At 41.6% G+C, this 16,243-nt stretch overlaps 2 protein-coding genes across 4 annotated transcripts in view; one reads left to right on the forward strand and one right to left on the reverse strand.

Moving 5' to 3' along the window:
- tnrc6bb.1 (trinucleotide repeat containing adaptor 6Bb.1) overlaps positions 1–14,511 on the reverse strand; it is a 61,044-nt gene extending 46,533 nt beyond the window's left edge. Inside the window, exon 1 of the mRNA XM_077502033.1 lies at positions 14,194–14,511. The gene's annotated coding sequence lies outside the window, so the exon portion shown is untranslated. The remainder of the gene's footprint in view (positions 1–14,193) is intronic.
- LOC144004677 (uncharacterized) lies at positions 677–6,136 on the forward strand. Of its 3 annotated transcripts, none has more exons than XM_077502079.1 (2): positions 677–1,925; positions 3,974–5,900. In XM_077502079.1, exon 1 carries the CDS (start codon positions 694–696, stop codon positions 1,849–1,851), a length of 1,158 nt encoding a protein of 385 aa, XP_077358205.1. In that variant the 5' UTR covers positions 677–693; the 3' UTR covers positions 1,852–1,925; positions 3,974–5,900. The 3 variants fall into 3 exon arrangements, 2 of the variants coding, with proteins under 2 accessions (XP_077358205.1, XP_077358214.1); XM_077502088.1 differs by lacking the exon at positions 3,974–5,900 and adding an exon at positions 2,368–2,380; XR_013279430.1 differs by lacking the exon at positions 677–1,925 and adding an exon at positions 2,397–2,451 and having other exon boundaries at positions 3,974–6,136.
- Positions 14,512–16,243: the final 1,732 nt, after the last annotated feature.

The raw sequence follows: 16,243 nt of genomic DNA on the forward strand, positions 1-16,243 counted from the left end.
CGGGCCGATAATCGGGGCCGATATTTGACATATTGGTACATATCGGTATCGGTCTGTTTTATTAATCTGACGGCCGATATGAGCGATCCATTTAAAACTCCGTCTTTTCGCTTCGAATGCAGCCCAGAGCGTCTCTGTCTGTTATGGAGTCCAACTCCAGCAACGTAACGCCCATAGCAGCATTTGATAGTGTAAGAGGATTTATTTTCATATTATTATATGTATTTGTTGGGGTCTATTTTGTTTTGATTTGGGGGGACCGGAACTACATTGTGGGAGATGAGCGTGTGGCGCGGAAGGATACAGAGAGAGAGAAAGGAGGGGGAACGATTGTGAGGGAAGTTGAATGAGAACGAGACGAGGAAATAAAGTGAAAGCTGGAGCTATTCCCTCTCCGACTGTTTCTTTCCACGACCTCCATTTGGAGCGATCCACAAACACTTGTCTTCACGAAGATCCTGTGTTACACTGGTGGCAGCGGTTTGTGGATTTTCAGCGGTGAGTGAGGTTGAATTTGCGCTCCGTTCGAGAGCCTGTGCTAAGCTAGCGGCGGCCGACGAAAAGTGAACGTTGCCCGATACCTTGTCCACAAGAGGACAGGAGGACAACGGCTCGCTTCGACGAAGGAGGACCGCGCTTGTCAGCTAACAGGTGGACAATTTACAAACTGCTTTTCACTACGAACTTTCAGCTATGGCGAACAATTTTTGGAACGAGCTGTCCTTTCAGTTGAGTAAGAACCGCGCCATCCCACATTACCGCCAAATTTTTATGGGGGATGGTAAGGAGGATTTTTCGAGATGGTGCAGACACTTTGAGGTGACTGTTGGTGCTCACTCTGAGGCTGACGAGGACAGTTTAGCAAAGCTGTTACCTACATGCTTGGGTGGGGCCGCATTCAGTTACTGGGACAGTCTATCTGATGAAGACAAGAGCGACTATACAATCACTAAAGAGAAACTGAAGGCTGTTTTTGGACAAGCTGCCTATTTATCAACATTTCAAAGTTACATTAATGCACGTGGCCGTCTTCCTGGTGAGGCTCTTCCTGTGTTTGCTGCAGAGATCAGCCGCTTGGTTGAAGAAGCTTTCCCGACATATGGTGATGACGCTAAAAGTGGAGAGAAATTTCGCCGCTTCATTGCTGGACTTGATCCATATCTGCAACTACGATGCCACGAACAAGGTGTGAAAACACTTGAAGAGGCTCTGAAGTTTGCGGTACAAATTGAGACTGCCCATCAAGCAAGCAGAGTGTTTGCTGCTCAGGGGCCTTTTCCTGCAGCACCCACTTATCCTGCAGTTTCGCCTATCGTGACACCTCCTCTTCCCATGGCTGCTCCCCTGGGTGTCCACTCAGCTAATGCAGATGACATGAAGAAGATGTTAAAGACCATTGAGGCATTATCAGACAAGGTGGAACGACTACAATTGACAGTTAGCCAGCAAGGGCAGGATTCACAATGCCGTGGTGGCGCTGGCTATGGATTTCGTCACAGGAGTTTCACACCTGAGGGACTACGACGTGATCGCTATCCTGCAGAACGATACTACGGATCACCACCTCGTCGCAGAGATTCATCCTACGAAAGAAACTCAACTAGTCGCAGTGCGTACCGGACCTCCCGACGTGATGAGGAGGTGTACAACCAACAAGGTCCACGCACTCAATCGGAATCATCGCAACGCAATAGGAGAGGCTACAGTCCTTCACGGAGGAGCTACACGGATCGTGGCCGCTCTCCTGATCGATACGCCGGGGGACATCATCAACGATCTCCGAGTCCAGCTGGACGTGTACGTTTCCAGTCTCCTTCACGTCCTCAGACGGATCAGGGAAACTACGAGTAGTTGACGATGAGGGCCAGTTGTCAACTACTTGCTCCCAGGCCCAAAAAGACTTGGACACATCATCTGACACACCTGTAAGTGACAGTACATTGTTGACTGATAATGAGAGGAGATATGTCTCAATTATTGTTGAAGACACAGTGGTACATGCATTTGTTGACACGGGGGCTGACATTTCGGTCATTAGTGAGGATTTCAGAATGAGTACACATGCTTTACAGAGAAAGCCAATTGTGAAGCAATTTATTCCTCTCACTGGGGTCACAGGTGATCCTCTGGACTCTGTAGGCTCTATTTCAGTTAACCTGAGTATTGCACACAAGCCAATGGTACACCCGCTTCAAGTTGTCAGGAACTGTACCAAACCTGTTATATTGGGTTGGGATTTCCTAGTTGCCAATGGTATCACCGTGGACACACGGAACATGGTATTGGATGTCGAGGGAAGAACAGTACCACTGGTTAGTCCACGTCGATATGTTCCATGCTTGGCTGCTGTTTCTGTGTCATCCACAGTCCCAATTCCCGCTCTGTCTGAAAAGGTCATCGCAGCAACTATTGTGGCACCTCAAAAGGGACTGAAACCCAACAGCTATGCAGGTGTGTTTGAACCACATTACACAGATCAATCTAATACGGGTTTTGCATGGACTGTGGCTAATGTAGAACAAGGCTCTATTTGCATTCGGGTGGCAAATCTTTCTCATGAGGAGGTCATGTTACATGGTGGTACACAGATAGGACGTTTTCATGCTATCTCTGAGGATGGCCAAGGTGAATACACTACTATTGACTGTTCCATTGGTAATATGAATATTGAGGTGCCTAACGGTGCTGAGCCAGTCATCCTTCCAGATGTGAAAGACTTAGAACTGACGCAGATTCAGAAAAATCAATTGACAGAAACTTTGACCTCTTTTGCCGATGTGTTTAGTCAACACCCACATGACTTTGGCAGGACGGACCTAGTTACACACAGAATAACTACAACTTGTGACAACCCAATTTCACAGAGAGCTTATCGTACGTCTCCTAAAATGAAGGCAGAAATCCACCGTCAGGTGGACGCTCTCAAGGCACAAGACTTGATAGAGGACAGTATGAGCCCGTGGGCAAGTCCAGTAGTGATGGTGAGAAAGAAAGATGGTTCGTACAGGTTTTGTGTGGACTTTCGGAAACTAAACTCTGTTACTGTTACTGACGCACATCCCTTACCAAGGGTGGACGATAGTTTGGACGCATTGTCGGGTTCTCAATTTTTCTCAACAATGGATATGTCAAGCGGGTATTGGCAGGTGAAAATGGATCCTGCGGATAGACACAAAACCGCGTTCACAACAGGTGATGGTCTTTACCAATTTAAAGTAATGCCCATGGGCTTAAAAAACTCTCCACCAACATTTCAGAGACTCATGGAACTTGTGCTGAGGGGACTTCACTGGACGACCTGTGTCATTTATTTAGATGACATTATTTGCATGGGTAAAAGCTTTGAAGAGCACTTGCATAATCTCAAAGACATTCTTGGGCGTTTTAGAGAAGCAGGTTTGAAACTAAACCCCAGAAAATGTGATTTTTGCAAAACGAGTGTGAAATATATGGGACACATTGTATCCCGTGACGGGCTCACGTTGGACCCTGTCAACAGTGCACGCATCCGTGACTGGCCTGTGCCACGTTCACCAACCGAGGTACGCGCATTTTTGGGTTTGTGCTCATATTATAGACGTTTTGTACATAAATATGCGTTCGTGGCACAGCCTCTGCATAGACTCACACAAAAACAAGTACTTTTCCAGTGGACTGATGAATGTTGTGTGGCTTTTCAGACATTGAAAGATGCACTTACTTCCGCACCAATAATGGCCTTCCCTAATTTTGACCAACCATTTATTTTGAGTACGGATGCCTCCAATTTTGCAATTGGCTCAGTACTCTCTCAGGTTCAAAACGGGCTTGAAAGGGTGGTGGCTTACGCAAGTCATGTTCTTTCAAAGACTGAGAGAAAGTGGTCTACCTATGACAAAGAATTATATGCTATTGTTTGGTCAATTAGACACTTCAGACACTATTTGAACTGTAATCCATTCACTATTGTTACTGATCATCGTCCTCTGCTCAGTTTAAGAAAAATGGATCTGACGCATGACCCCACGGGACGCCGAGGCCGTTGGGCGTTGGAACTGGATCCCTATCAATGGAGAATTACGCACAAAGAAGGAAAGAAACATACGAATGCTGATGCAATGTCACGGATTCCTATGGTGGCACAGGAATCCACTGAGAGGACAACTTCCCGCTCAGTGGAATGTCATCCCTTCCCTGATGATGCTGAAGTGGTGGCCCCCACTTCAGACTTGTTAGGCTCAGTTGGACAACCTTCTGTTGACAACAGTGCCTCATCTCAGGTATGTTTTGTTGACTGCAACACTGAACGGTTGAACACTATGTTACTGCCGACATTGTCTGTTCAGACTGATGACATAATTTCCGCACAACTTTCTGATACCGTGCTCGCTGAGGTATATGCCTGGGTGAAAAATCAAAAACGCCCTTATCTGAGACAGGTTAAAGGTCGGGTTCAGAGAAAACTTTGGTGGCAGTTTCCCAAGTTAGTGCTATGTGATGATGTACTCTGTCGCACAGGTCGCAGTGTCCCGGGGAAACTGGACTATTATCAGGTGGTAATACCAGCCTCACTTGTTACAGAGACGATGCATTTTCTTCATGGCAATCCGTGTTCTGGTCATTACAGTGCTGAGCGCACTGTTAAGCGAGCATTGAACATGTGCTATTGGCCAGGAATGAGATCCGACCTTGAAAACTTTTGTAACCTGTGCGAGTCATGTGAAGCCTTCAGGAAACCGGTGCCACAACGCAAAGCGCCTTTACATTCTATCCAGTCTGACAGACCGTTTCAGTTTGTGTGTACAGACATAACTGAACTTCCGATTACGACTGCGGGCAATAGATATGTACTGGTAATACAAGATCATTTTACTAAGTATGTAAACGTCTACCCCATGACGGACCAAAAAGCGGCGACAGTGGCCCAGTTATTTTGTGAGCGATACATCCCTGACCATGGTGTTCCTGAAGAACTGTTTTCAGATCAGGGCCGGCAATATGAATCAGAGGTGGTACAAACTATATGTCAACGACTAAACATTAAAAAGAAAAGGACATCGCCATATCACCCACGGGGGAATGGTATGGTGGAAAGATTCAATCGGACATTGAAAGGACAATTGGCTAAATTGATTCAGGATCATGGGGGTGAATGGGACTATTACCTACCTGCTGTGGTTCTATCTTTTAATGCCACCCCACACTCAAGCACGGGGTATTCACCCTATTTTCTTGCTCATGGCAGAGAGCCAAGGCTACCTGCAGAGGTCCAAGTGGCCCCGCCCAGAGAATTGGACACCCCACAAAACTATGGGTCAGAACTAGTGTCACGCATGAACTTGGCATTTGAGACAGTTCACAGGTTTCGTGAGGAACAAGAACTAAAACGTGAATACTACTATAACCAACAGGTTAATTTCAAGCCTTATGGTTGTGGGGATTTGGTGTGGATTGATGATCCTACCACACAACGACAGAAGCTATGTCCAAACTGGACCGGGCCTTTTAAGGTCATTTCTGTTGATGAGGATGGTCTCTTGTACCAGCTGTTGGATGTTAAAGATACTCAGGCCGCACGAAAAACTATTCACTATGATCGTTTGAAACCTTTCCGGGGCACTGAGGTAATATTACCAAAAACTGTGTCTTTTCCTGCCAGGGACCGTACGCCGAGTTACACGGCATTGTCCGGTTCTCTTCCTATTCGTTTTGGTGATAGTGGGTTGACTCAACTGTCAGGGCCCGCTAGGCCTTCTGTGCCGGCACAGAGGAGACTAACAGGCCGCGTCTCCCATGAGCCAGGATTGCGTCCTCTAGGTGACCCTTCAGGGCCATCTATGACCAGGAGTGGCCGTATTATTCGAAGGCCACAGCGCCTTCTTGCATGAGGTGTTTATGCTAAATGTGTTTACAAAAAAAAAAAATGATGGCACATGCCTGTGTTAAGTGTTTATGGGATATGTGTACCACTTCCTAATGGTGTGTAGTTTTTTGAGGGGTCTTATGTTTGTACAATGATGATTGAATTTGGTTCAATTTTGTTAATTTTGTCTGTTGATATGTTCCAGACGAAATGTGGACATTTCATTTTGAAGAGAAGGAAATATGTAAGAGGATTTATTTTCATATTATTATATGTATTTGTTGGGGTCTATTTTGTTTTGATTTGGGGGGACCGGAACTACATTGTGGGAGATGAGCGTGTGGCGCGGAAGGATACAGAGAGAGAGAAAGGAGGGGGAACGATTGTGAGGGAAGTTGAATGAGAACGAGACGAGGAAATAAAGTGAAAGCTGGAGCTATTCCCTCTCCGACTGTTTCTTTCCACGACCTCCATTTGGAGCGATCCACAAACACTTGTCTTCACGAAGATCCTGTGTTACAATAGGTTAGCCGTGCAAGAGCCAGAACCAATCAGTAGTGTATGCCGTGTATCACAGTAGCCGGTCACACACGCACCCACAACGCGAGACACATGCTTCGAAGGTAAGTTAAAAGAGAAGAGACTCCGCTGAACTTTTCACCATGATAAGCTAAACACATTGAATTATGTTGTGTATTAAATGCACTATATGAATGGAGCTGCATTGCCTTGCATTGAATCCCCGCTAGCTAACAGTGGTGTGTTCAGCTTAGCATAACACCTCTATATATATATATATATATATATATATATTAAGGGTGTCACGATTTCGATTTTTTATCGAAATCGATCGAAATTACGTCACGATTTCGAGCATCGAAATAGAAGAGAGGACACTCGATTCGATGCCCCCCCCCCCCCCCCCGCCGGCGTGCCGCAAGCCTTCCGCAAGGATAGACCTATTTTCTATTTTTGCCGGACGCCGCAGCGGTAGGCCTCCGGCAAATGGCAAGCTAGCACAAAACACATCGAGCGGGACAGGAAGACAGAGGCAGTTTCAAAATAAATTTCCGGTTACCTTTCAGAAAAAAACACTCGCCAGCTCCTATTTCGCAAGCTTATCAGCAGAACGTGACGTGGGCGTCGCCGGGCCATGTGCTCATTCACGGTTTAGACACCAGCGAACATGGACGCGGAGAGGTTTCATAAATTGGAGGTGGAAAACCACAAAATAATATATGACACGGCACTTCCTTTTTATAAAGACTGTAATGTATTGTGAGTTTGATGTTCGCGATTGCTTGTTGTGCCCGTCTCGCTTGCCGTACTGAGCGGCAGCCGGACGCGGAAGACAGAAATAAAGAGTGGCGCTCGCCTTGAGCACGCACTGACCCGACTCTCGTTATTAATATACTTTACAAGGACAACCAAAAAAAAGATGCTGCATGGAATCTCATAGCAGAAGAAGCACAGACTTTCTGTATGTTTGTCGTTGTGAAATGCCACATGATCGCGCACGCACGGTCCCGCGAGATACGTTGGGAAGTGGGCGGCGACGGAGCTGCCGGACCGCAGCTGTGCGGAGCCGGTGTGGATTGACAAAAAAATTGACCCGTCCGGAGCACGCAGTCAAGACGCACCGCACCGCAACCGCAGTCAATGAAAACCCGGGGTTAGCTGACTTCTCCTGCAGTCATGATGGCAAGCGCGGACAGACACAGCAATGGTGCTTCAAGCCGCTCCCGCTTCTCTCGTCACCAGTTTGGAAACATTTTGCGTTCCCGGTGAGTTATGTCGACAACGTTCACGTTGTCGATAAAAAGACCACAGTTTGCAAGATATGCTATGTGCGCGTACTGTACTCGGCCACGGGAAACACGACAAACATGACGGGACATTTACGCAGGCATCACAAAGATTTAGATTTATCAAATTCAACTAGAAGTGGGAAAACAACGGTCCAACCAATTTCATCCTCATTTACAGTGAAACTTCCACACACTTCAGCTCGCGCGAAAGCTATAACTAACGCCATAGGTCTATTTATAGCAGCAGACCTGCAGCCTTATTCGGCTGTGGAAAACGCTGGATTCAAACATTTAATTAGTGTACTTGAACCACGCTACAGTATGCCCAGCAACTGTAAATGTTGGGATATAGTTTGTTCAGGCTGTATTTGTTCCATGACTTTGGATACAATATATTTTTTGTTGTTGTTGCACATTATTTTAAGAGGAACGCGCAGCACACTGTTGTAACCAAAAACAGTCAATAGATGGCAGGCACCCACTGTGACTTTTTGTTTTTGTTTTTTTATTTTTTATTTTACACTTCAGTAAGAACAAGACGGTTAACTTTATATTGTAAATAAATTCTTTGAATTTGATCATTCCTGCCTAATGTCAATTATCATATATTACATAAATTTACACAAAAATAATATGGAAATTGCATCACCTATATGTAGCCGATCTTTTGAAATAAGATTTACTGTACAATGAATAGAACCAATGATCATAGACTAGCCTTAGCCTACAGAAGCATATGCCTCTGTGTTATAAAGTGGGGGAGCGGAGAAAAAAAAAATAATAAAAAATATCGAAAAAAAAATCGAATCGTGACCCCAAAATCGAAATTTAAATCGAATCGTGGAGTTGGCGAATCGTGACACCCCTAATATATATATATATATATATATATATATATATATATATATATATATATATATATATATATATATATATATATATATATATATATATATATATATGGGGTGTTAAAAAAATCGATTCGGCGATATTTCGCGATACTACATCGCACGATTCTCGAATCGATTCAATAAAAAAATCGATTTTTTTTTTTTTTTTTTTTAAGAGCTCAGAATTGTTCATTCGGTAGTCTTACCGATTCAACGTCTTATCATCATTGCCTTTTTTTGTGTGTGTGTGTGTGTGTGAATCGATTTTTAAACTTCCATTTTTAATGGAAAAATATTCAACAAAACGTCTGACTTCGGGTTCGGATTCACACCTTGAGCATGGAAGAATGTTATATGAACGGAACATTAAGCCTTAATATTTTATTTTAATGCTGTTCAAACATGAAACAGATTACAACCTCTATAAGACTGAAATTTCAGATAAATAAATAATACATTTTCATATAAATCTTACACTCTACAAGCTTACTGATTAGTATTTTCTAAATTTGAATGAAAAAAAATCGCAACAATCGACTTATAAATTCGTATCGGGATTAATCGGTATCGAATCGAATCGTGACCTGTGAATCGTGATACGAATCGAATCGTCAGGTACTAGGCAATTCACACCCCTAATATATATATATATATATATATATATATATATATATATATATATATATATATATATATATACATACATACAGAACCAACACATTCACTATTTATTAAATTAAACACAATGAAAATGTATGTCTTAGTTGAGTTTAAAATAGCACAAAATAAAGTATAAGGCTTACAACAATCTACTCTGCCACAGTATTTAGAAGCTCTTTGAAAGTAGAGAGAGGCCATATGACATAAGGGGTATGTGTCTCCAAAAAAATTAAAATAAGAACAAATATTAAAAAAAGATAGTTCGGATTTTTTGACATGAATGTCTATTTCATCCTAAACTCCAGTGTGTGCGATCATCACGGACTTACCCCTGACAGCGTTCTGTGACACGAGTTGTGGTCCGGTGTTGGACGTGAGGAAAATAGTCCAGCAAGCTGGCTGGTGTCACGGAAATAAAGCGTTTTTCTTCTAAAAACTATTTGTGTTCAAAAGCGTGATACATTTGCACACTAAACTCCTTTCTGAAAAAAAGTCAGACGCCATTACCGCCGGGCACTACTTTTCTGTTCGTTCGTATCACTGCGCGGCACCCCGCATACAGCTGATCCACGCGCTGAAGACAGCTGATAGCCGCGCCTTCCGCCTTCAAAAAGACAACTTGTAGATTAGTGCGTGTCTATCAGCTGTATGCGGAGCGCCGCGCAGTGATACGAACGAACAGAAAAATAGTGCCCGGCGGTAATGGCGTCTGACTTTTTTCAGAAAAGGATTTTAATTATGCAAATGTATCACTCTTTTGAACACAAATTGTTTTTAGAAGAAAAACGCTTTATTTCCGTGATCCAAGTCAACTTGCCGGACTACAGTCCTCTCGACCAACACCGGACCAAAACTCGTGTCACAGAACGCTGTCAGGGGTAAGTCAGTGATGATCGCACACACTGGAGGTGAGGATGAAATAGAGATTCATGTCAAAAAATCCGAACTGTTCCTTTAAGAGTGGATTTGTCCCGATAATTGGGTCCGAAACCAGTCGGGGCCGACAATCTTAAATAATGAACATGTTCAATATTTCCGACAAAAATCTTAATTGTCGGCGGAGACGCCGAGGTGTGCCTGCGCCACCAACTGTGACGTCAAACGGAATATAGCCAATCAAGATGCGCCCTAACTGAAAAAGACGTGTGTCGTATACAAAAACAACAAGCATATCATAAAAAAAAAAAAAAAAAAAAAACAAGCATATCAGAAAGCATTGCTAGACGCTATTGGTGACCTTGCACGATCGGTGACGTGCATGCGCAGAAGATCCCGCCATCTTGAATCGCCAACTACAGCGTCACTAGAACAAAATACCTTTATATGCCTGCGCGATAGCGAGCGTATGTAAAAACATGGTACAACATTGAAGAAAATCTTAGATTCTTGATGCATTATAAAGAAAGTATTTTAATTCTACAGGTTTTAAACACAAGCGTTTTACTTTTGACCCCAATTACATTCCTAGTGAGTCTTCATTGTTAATAATTACGTTTAGTCTGCAGTAGGGCTGGGCGATATGGCCAAAAAATAAAATCTCGATTTTTGCAGTCATTCAGGACCATTACAATTTTAATCGATTTTAACCTAATAAATCCAACAAACGTTTACATAAAGGTTTCATTTATTCAAAAATAATTCCTGTGCAAAATGTTTAGACACCAGTAACGTATACTGATTCTAGATCAGTTTTAACACAAAATTACATCACATAAAAGCATTGGATGTAACAGAACATAAGAACAACAGCTTTTAATCATCCAGAAGACAAAATTCGATTTCACGATTTAGCAAACTTTCAACGATTCGATTTTTTAAAATGACGATGTATCGAATTAATTCGATTTATTGCCCAGCCCTAGTCTGCAGTATTTTTATTGTCTTTAGAACAATGTGTGGCCAATATCATAGGATAGGTTTTGAGGGTGGGTAAGGCAGGGGGGTCATTTAAAACACACACACACACCGCAGACTTACTGTAAAGTGCAACAATTCAGACTCACTATAATGTAATGAGGTCAAAAGTAAAACGTTCATTTTAGGATTGAAAATGACTTAGTTACTTTAAAATGCATCAATAATCTATATTTTTTTTTTTTCATGTTTCGCGTTCGCATATAGAGGCATTTGTTCTAGTGTGGTTGCCGTAGTTGGCGATCCAAGATGGTGGCATCTACTGCGCATGCGCGTCACCGATAGTAAAGGGTCACCGATAGCGTCTTGACAAGCATGTCCGACGAGAAGCACAAAGTCTGGTGGACCTCTACCATGGAGGACCAGTTCATGGGAGAAGTGGTCCACAAACCACCATCATTACTTCCAGTTCGTCGCCTTTGTTGTCTTCCATGGTGTGTCTCGTGTTACAGCAAAAAAAATATATATATATATATATATTTTTTTTTAATTAAAAAAAGTCCCCCCCCCTCTTCCGGTTTTGAGTAAATCACATATAGTATAATGCGAGAGGTCTCTCACGGGGAACTGGAATCGTCTTGACCAGTGTTGAGATGATAATCTTTATGTTTATGACTCTGGCGGGATTCTGAGGTACCTGGTTAGGGCGAAGGGTAATGGGATATTTATAAGGTTTTAGGTGAATGAATGAGTATAAATTTATACGTATTTGCACGCACGCAAACGCACGCGCACGCACGCAAACGCACGCAAACGCACACACGCAAACGCACGCACGCAAACGCACGCAAACGCACGCACACATACACACAAAAAAAAAAAAAAAAAAAAAAAAAAAAAGAGCAATGATGACAAGACGTTGAATCGGTAAGACTACCGAATGAACAATTCTGAGCTCTTCAAAAAAAAGAAAAAAAAAAAAAAGAAAAAAAAAAAAAAAAAAAAAAAGATAATCTTTATGTTTGTGGGGGAGCTATGATAAGATTATCTGCACACTTTACACACAATACGACCAAAGCTGTTAAATGCCCGATTTTTTATCCTTATGTGTGGCATCTGACAAAGATAAACATATTTATATTTTCCTGTGTTCTATAAAATCATGAAACCTTATTGAATGTTATTTTTTAAGACTATTCCATATGTCAAAATGAAACTATGATCGGCACAACCTGTAAAGCATCACCAGTCCTACAGAAGTGTAGACTGTGGTGTTAAAGTGGACAGATATTTCGTGACTCACCCACAGCTAAAGGGATGACCTGCTGCTTAGTGGTTTAAAAGCATGGTACTAAATAAATAGTCAAAAAGAAGTTTGCGTTTTTATTGATATGTTTTACCAATTAGTTACACAAACATGATCAATAAACCATGCAAAACTTTATTGTTGATGAAAATACACCTCGAGTCTGATGTACAGTGTTCCCTTGTTTTCCGCTGGGGTTCGGTTCCAAAAAATACCCAAAATTCGTGAAGTTGTCTTTATGTTTTAAATTTATTATACATGTTTTAAGGCTCTAAATCCCCACACCACAAGGTTTATACACTTTTTTCGACGTATTTACATTTTCTCAAATTCTCTCTTGTTTAAACATTCTCAATGTTCAAACTTTCATAAATTTTATAAAATAGGTATATTACTGTGTAAAAAAAAAACAAAAACAAAAAAAACAAAAACAAAAAAAACAAAAAAAACTACAAAACAGCAAAGCCATGAAAAGTGAACCGCGTTATAGCGAGGGAATGCTTAATTTTTTAAAAACATGTTCTCCTTGATGCTGACAGCCTGACTAATTTGCCATTCCTACTGATCACTTATTAACAAACCGGGCTTACTCAAATGGGATATTTATTTAGCCGACAAAAATTGCTATTGTGGGTCTGACGTCACTTTATTTCCATTGAATAAAATCTATGGGAAGAGATTTGTCTAAAATCTCACTGTTTCAGAGGAAAATAGTTTGCTGACAAGTTTGTTGATTAGCTATCCAAAAATGAAAACCAGTTGGTTGTTAATTACATGAAAATGTGTTTTTTTTATCTTCTGTATCTATGCTTGTTTAACCAAAAATAGGCTATATACTGAACAAGTATGTTTTTATTTCTATCCAAATACCCGATTGTTCGCTAGAATTTTCAGTAGGATATCTGAATACCAAAATATTTGATAGCTGCAACCATAATATTAATTTTTAGTTGTTTTGAGGCATGCCCACACAAGTTATTTCACCAACCACCCGTCAAAACTAGATTACACCCCACAAGTCATATTGCACACCAACTTCAAAATTTTGCTAACATAAATAATAATTTATTATTATTAAGTCTGTATGGTCCAAAATTAGCTTACATATTATTATTTTTTTATTTGTCTTAATATTTTCAAATGTTTAAACATTTTCTTGCTTTGAACAAAAACAAATAATCGTTTTGAACAATCGTGATTTCAATTATTACCACAATAATCGTGATTATTATTTTTTCCATAATCGAGCAGCCCTACATTACAGTAACCAGATTATGTATGTTACTTCTGACCAACCTAGTATAATACATTACAAAATCAACAATTATACAAACACATGGTATGAACAGGTCCACACGTTTGTGTCCAATGTAAACGAATGGCAAGGATACTCAGGCCACCACAACTGCAGCAGCTAGTTGACCTGCGAGGCGGGCTGCTGCACGGTCGCCGTGACCGGAAGAGCCCGGGGGCAAAGATGGGATCATGCCCGTCAGACACAGCTACAATCGACGATACAGCACGTCGACGCCAATACCCCCGTTACTCATAAACTGTGCGCCCCTTTTGACCTAACTTACACACTGAATATCCTAAAAGGCCACAAAATACACGCATTAATTCCAGCCAGAGCCTACTATCCAGCTGTACACTTAATGGTCAACATTACGACATGCCACTTATTAATAACTATGTTTACCATACACTTACGTACCGCGTTGCAACGCAATCGAAGCAGACTTCAAAATCTTTGACCTGCGTAAAACCCCCGAGACAACAACAAGCACACAAATGGGGAACAATGCAAAAAAAATAGGCGAAAGGTTGACTCACCTCGGGAATCACATCGGAAATAAAGTGCGTCCCGTGCAAATATGCTCGCAGACCTACGGGCTAGCTAGGTAAGCTAGCTTAACGAGCTAGTTCTTCGAGGCTTTCAAGGCTAAGTTGGATAAGAAATGACATCACCGAAACGTGAATCGTTGGAAGGCTAGTATCCTTTTTGCACGACTGTAGTTCTCAGGCTGTAAACAAAGCACACATAATAACCCACATATGAGTGACAGACGCTGTAAGATCTGTTAGTTTACTATCGGCCATTTTGCTTCTGTGTGGACTGTGGAGGTTTAGCCAACCAGCATAACATTTCACTGGCTGGTTGTTGATCACCGAGGGGAGGAGAGATTGGCGTGCTGATACCGTCCACCAGAGGGAGATGTCGTCATAAAGTATAGGTAAACAACAGTGGCATTCCATAATTAGAAAACAATTTAGAAAATATTTGAAAAACAGATCATTTACTTTATGTATTTTATCTTATCCGTTCCTGCATAGCTGGCTCACTTTTTAGTTAAATGCTAAGGCCCCGTGGCCTCTAGGGAGCGCCACCAAATCAGAAAAAGTTTACCAGAACATCCATCCATCCATCCATCCATTTTCTTGACCGCTTATTCCTCACAAGGGTCGCGGGGGGTGCTGGCGCCTATCTCAGCTGGCTCTGGGCAGTAGGCGGGGGACACCCTGGACTGGTTGCCAGCCAATCGCAGGGCACACAGAGACGAACAACCATCCACACTCACAAGCACACCTAGGAACAATTCTGAGTGCCCAATTAACCTGCCATGCATGTCTTTGGAATGTGGGAGGAGACCGGAGTACCCGGAGAAGACCCACGCGGGCACGGGGAGAACATGCATACTCCACCCAGGAAGGCCGGAGCCTGAACTCAAACCGGAGTCCTCAGAACTGGGAGGTGGACGTGCTAACCACTCGTCCACCGTGCCGCCCTTACCAGAACATTAACATCAACATTCTGTAGACAGAAAGGCTAACACTTACAGCATAATTTCCAGTATGAACAAAAATAATACAAAAATAATACCATACCAAATACTAATGAACTCAGCATCAGTTGTAGGCTATGGTGTCCGTCTTTCTTTTTTTTTTTTTCTTTTTTTTTTTTTAGTATTATCATGTTGATAAATTGCTTCTGAGCGATTAGCAGTGTATAAACTAAATAAACAGCTTTAAATTTCTGTCAGGTGGCATGGTGTTATTTATTTATTTATTTATTTATTTATTTATTTATTTAAACACATTAATTTAAACATACATGTCTGGTAATCCATTAGCTGCTACGCTATGTATGTCTGGTAGTATGAGTAAAAGGGTTGAGTTATTTAGTTGAGTGACACACTCGATTATGTCTAAAAAATAACTGTAATATGGTTTGAAAGCTAGAAGAGAGAACTCACCTTCGGTTGACCTAAGGTCAATGATGACGTCATGTCTGCAGAATAATGTCGCTCACTTTTTATTACATTAGGGCTCCAGGTGGAGGAGTGGAACCGTCACTTGCCTTCAGTGCTGGTTGGCAGGGGTTCGTTCCTCAGCCTGGGAGACACCATGTTACATGAAGTGAGCGTGTGTGAATGAGTGGTTACCCAAAAAAAAAAAAGTTTTTTTAAATTAATTTTTTTATCTTAATCTCGATTCAGGTTTTGGTAGCAATTATAAGGCTGCATGTTGAGACACAACTTCAGAGCATAATTTATATTTAAAAATATATGTCATAAAACAAAATGTTTTAATAATTACAAGGAAAACAAATCATATTTAAAAAAAAAAAAATCTTATTTAGATCTTGTTTTATCTGTATGTGATATGTAAGTTTGTCAAGATGCAGGGAGAAGAGGGGGCATTTTCAAGAGCTGTTATGTATTTTGATTAATGTTGAGCAATCACTTTACTAGTACTATAATGCTAATTTACACAAGTGCACATTTCTGTAGTTTGCACATGGATTGAGCGAAATGTTAGGAGGACAGAAAATGGTACCCAATTCTGGAATGGGACATCAATCAAGTGAAAACCAGTATATAAA

Source organism: Festucalex cinctus, chromosome 1 (assembly GCF_051991245.1).
Source record: "Festucalex cinctus isolate MCC-2025b chromosome 1, RoL_Fcin_1.0, whole genome shotgun sequence".
Lineage (NCBI taxonomy): Eukaryota > Metazoa > Chordata > Actinopteri > Syngnathiformes > Syngnathidae > Festucalex > Festucalex cinctus.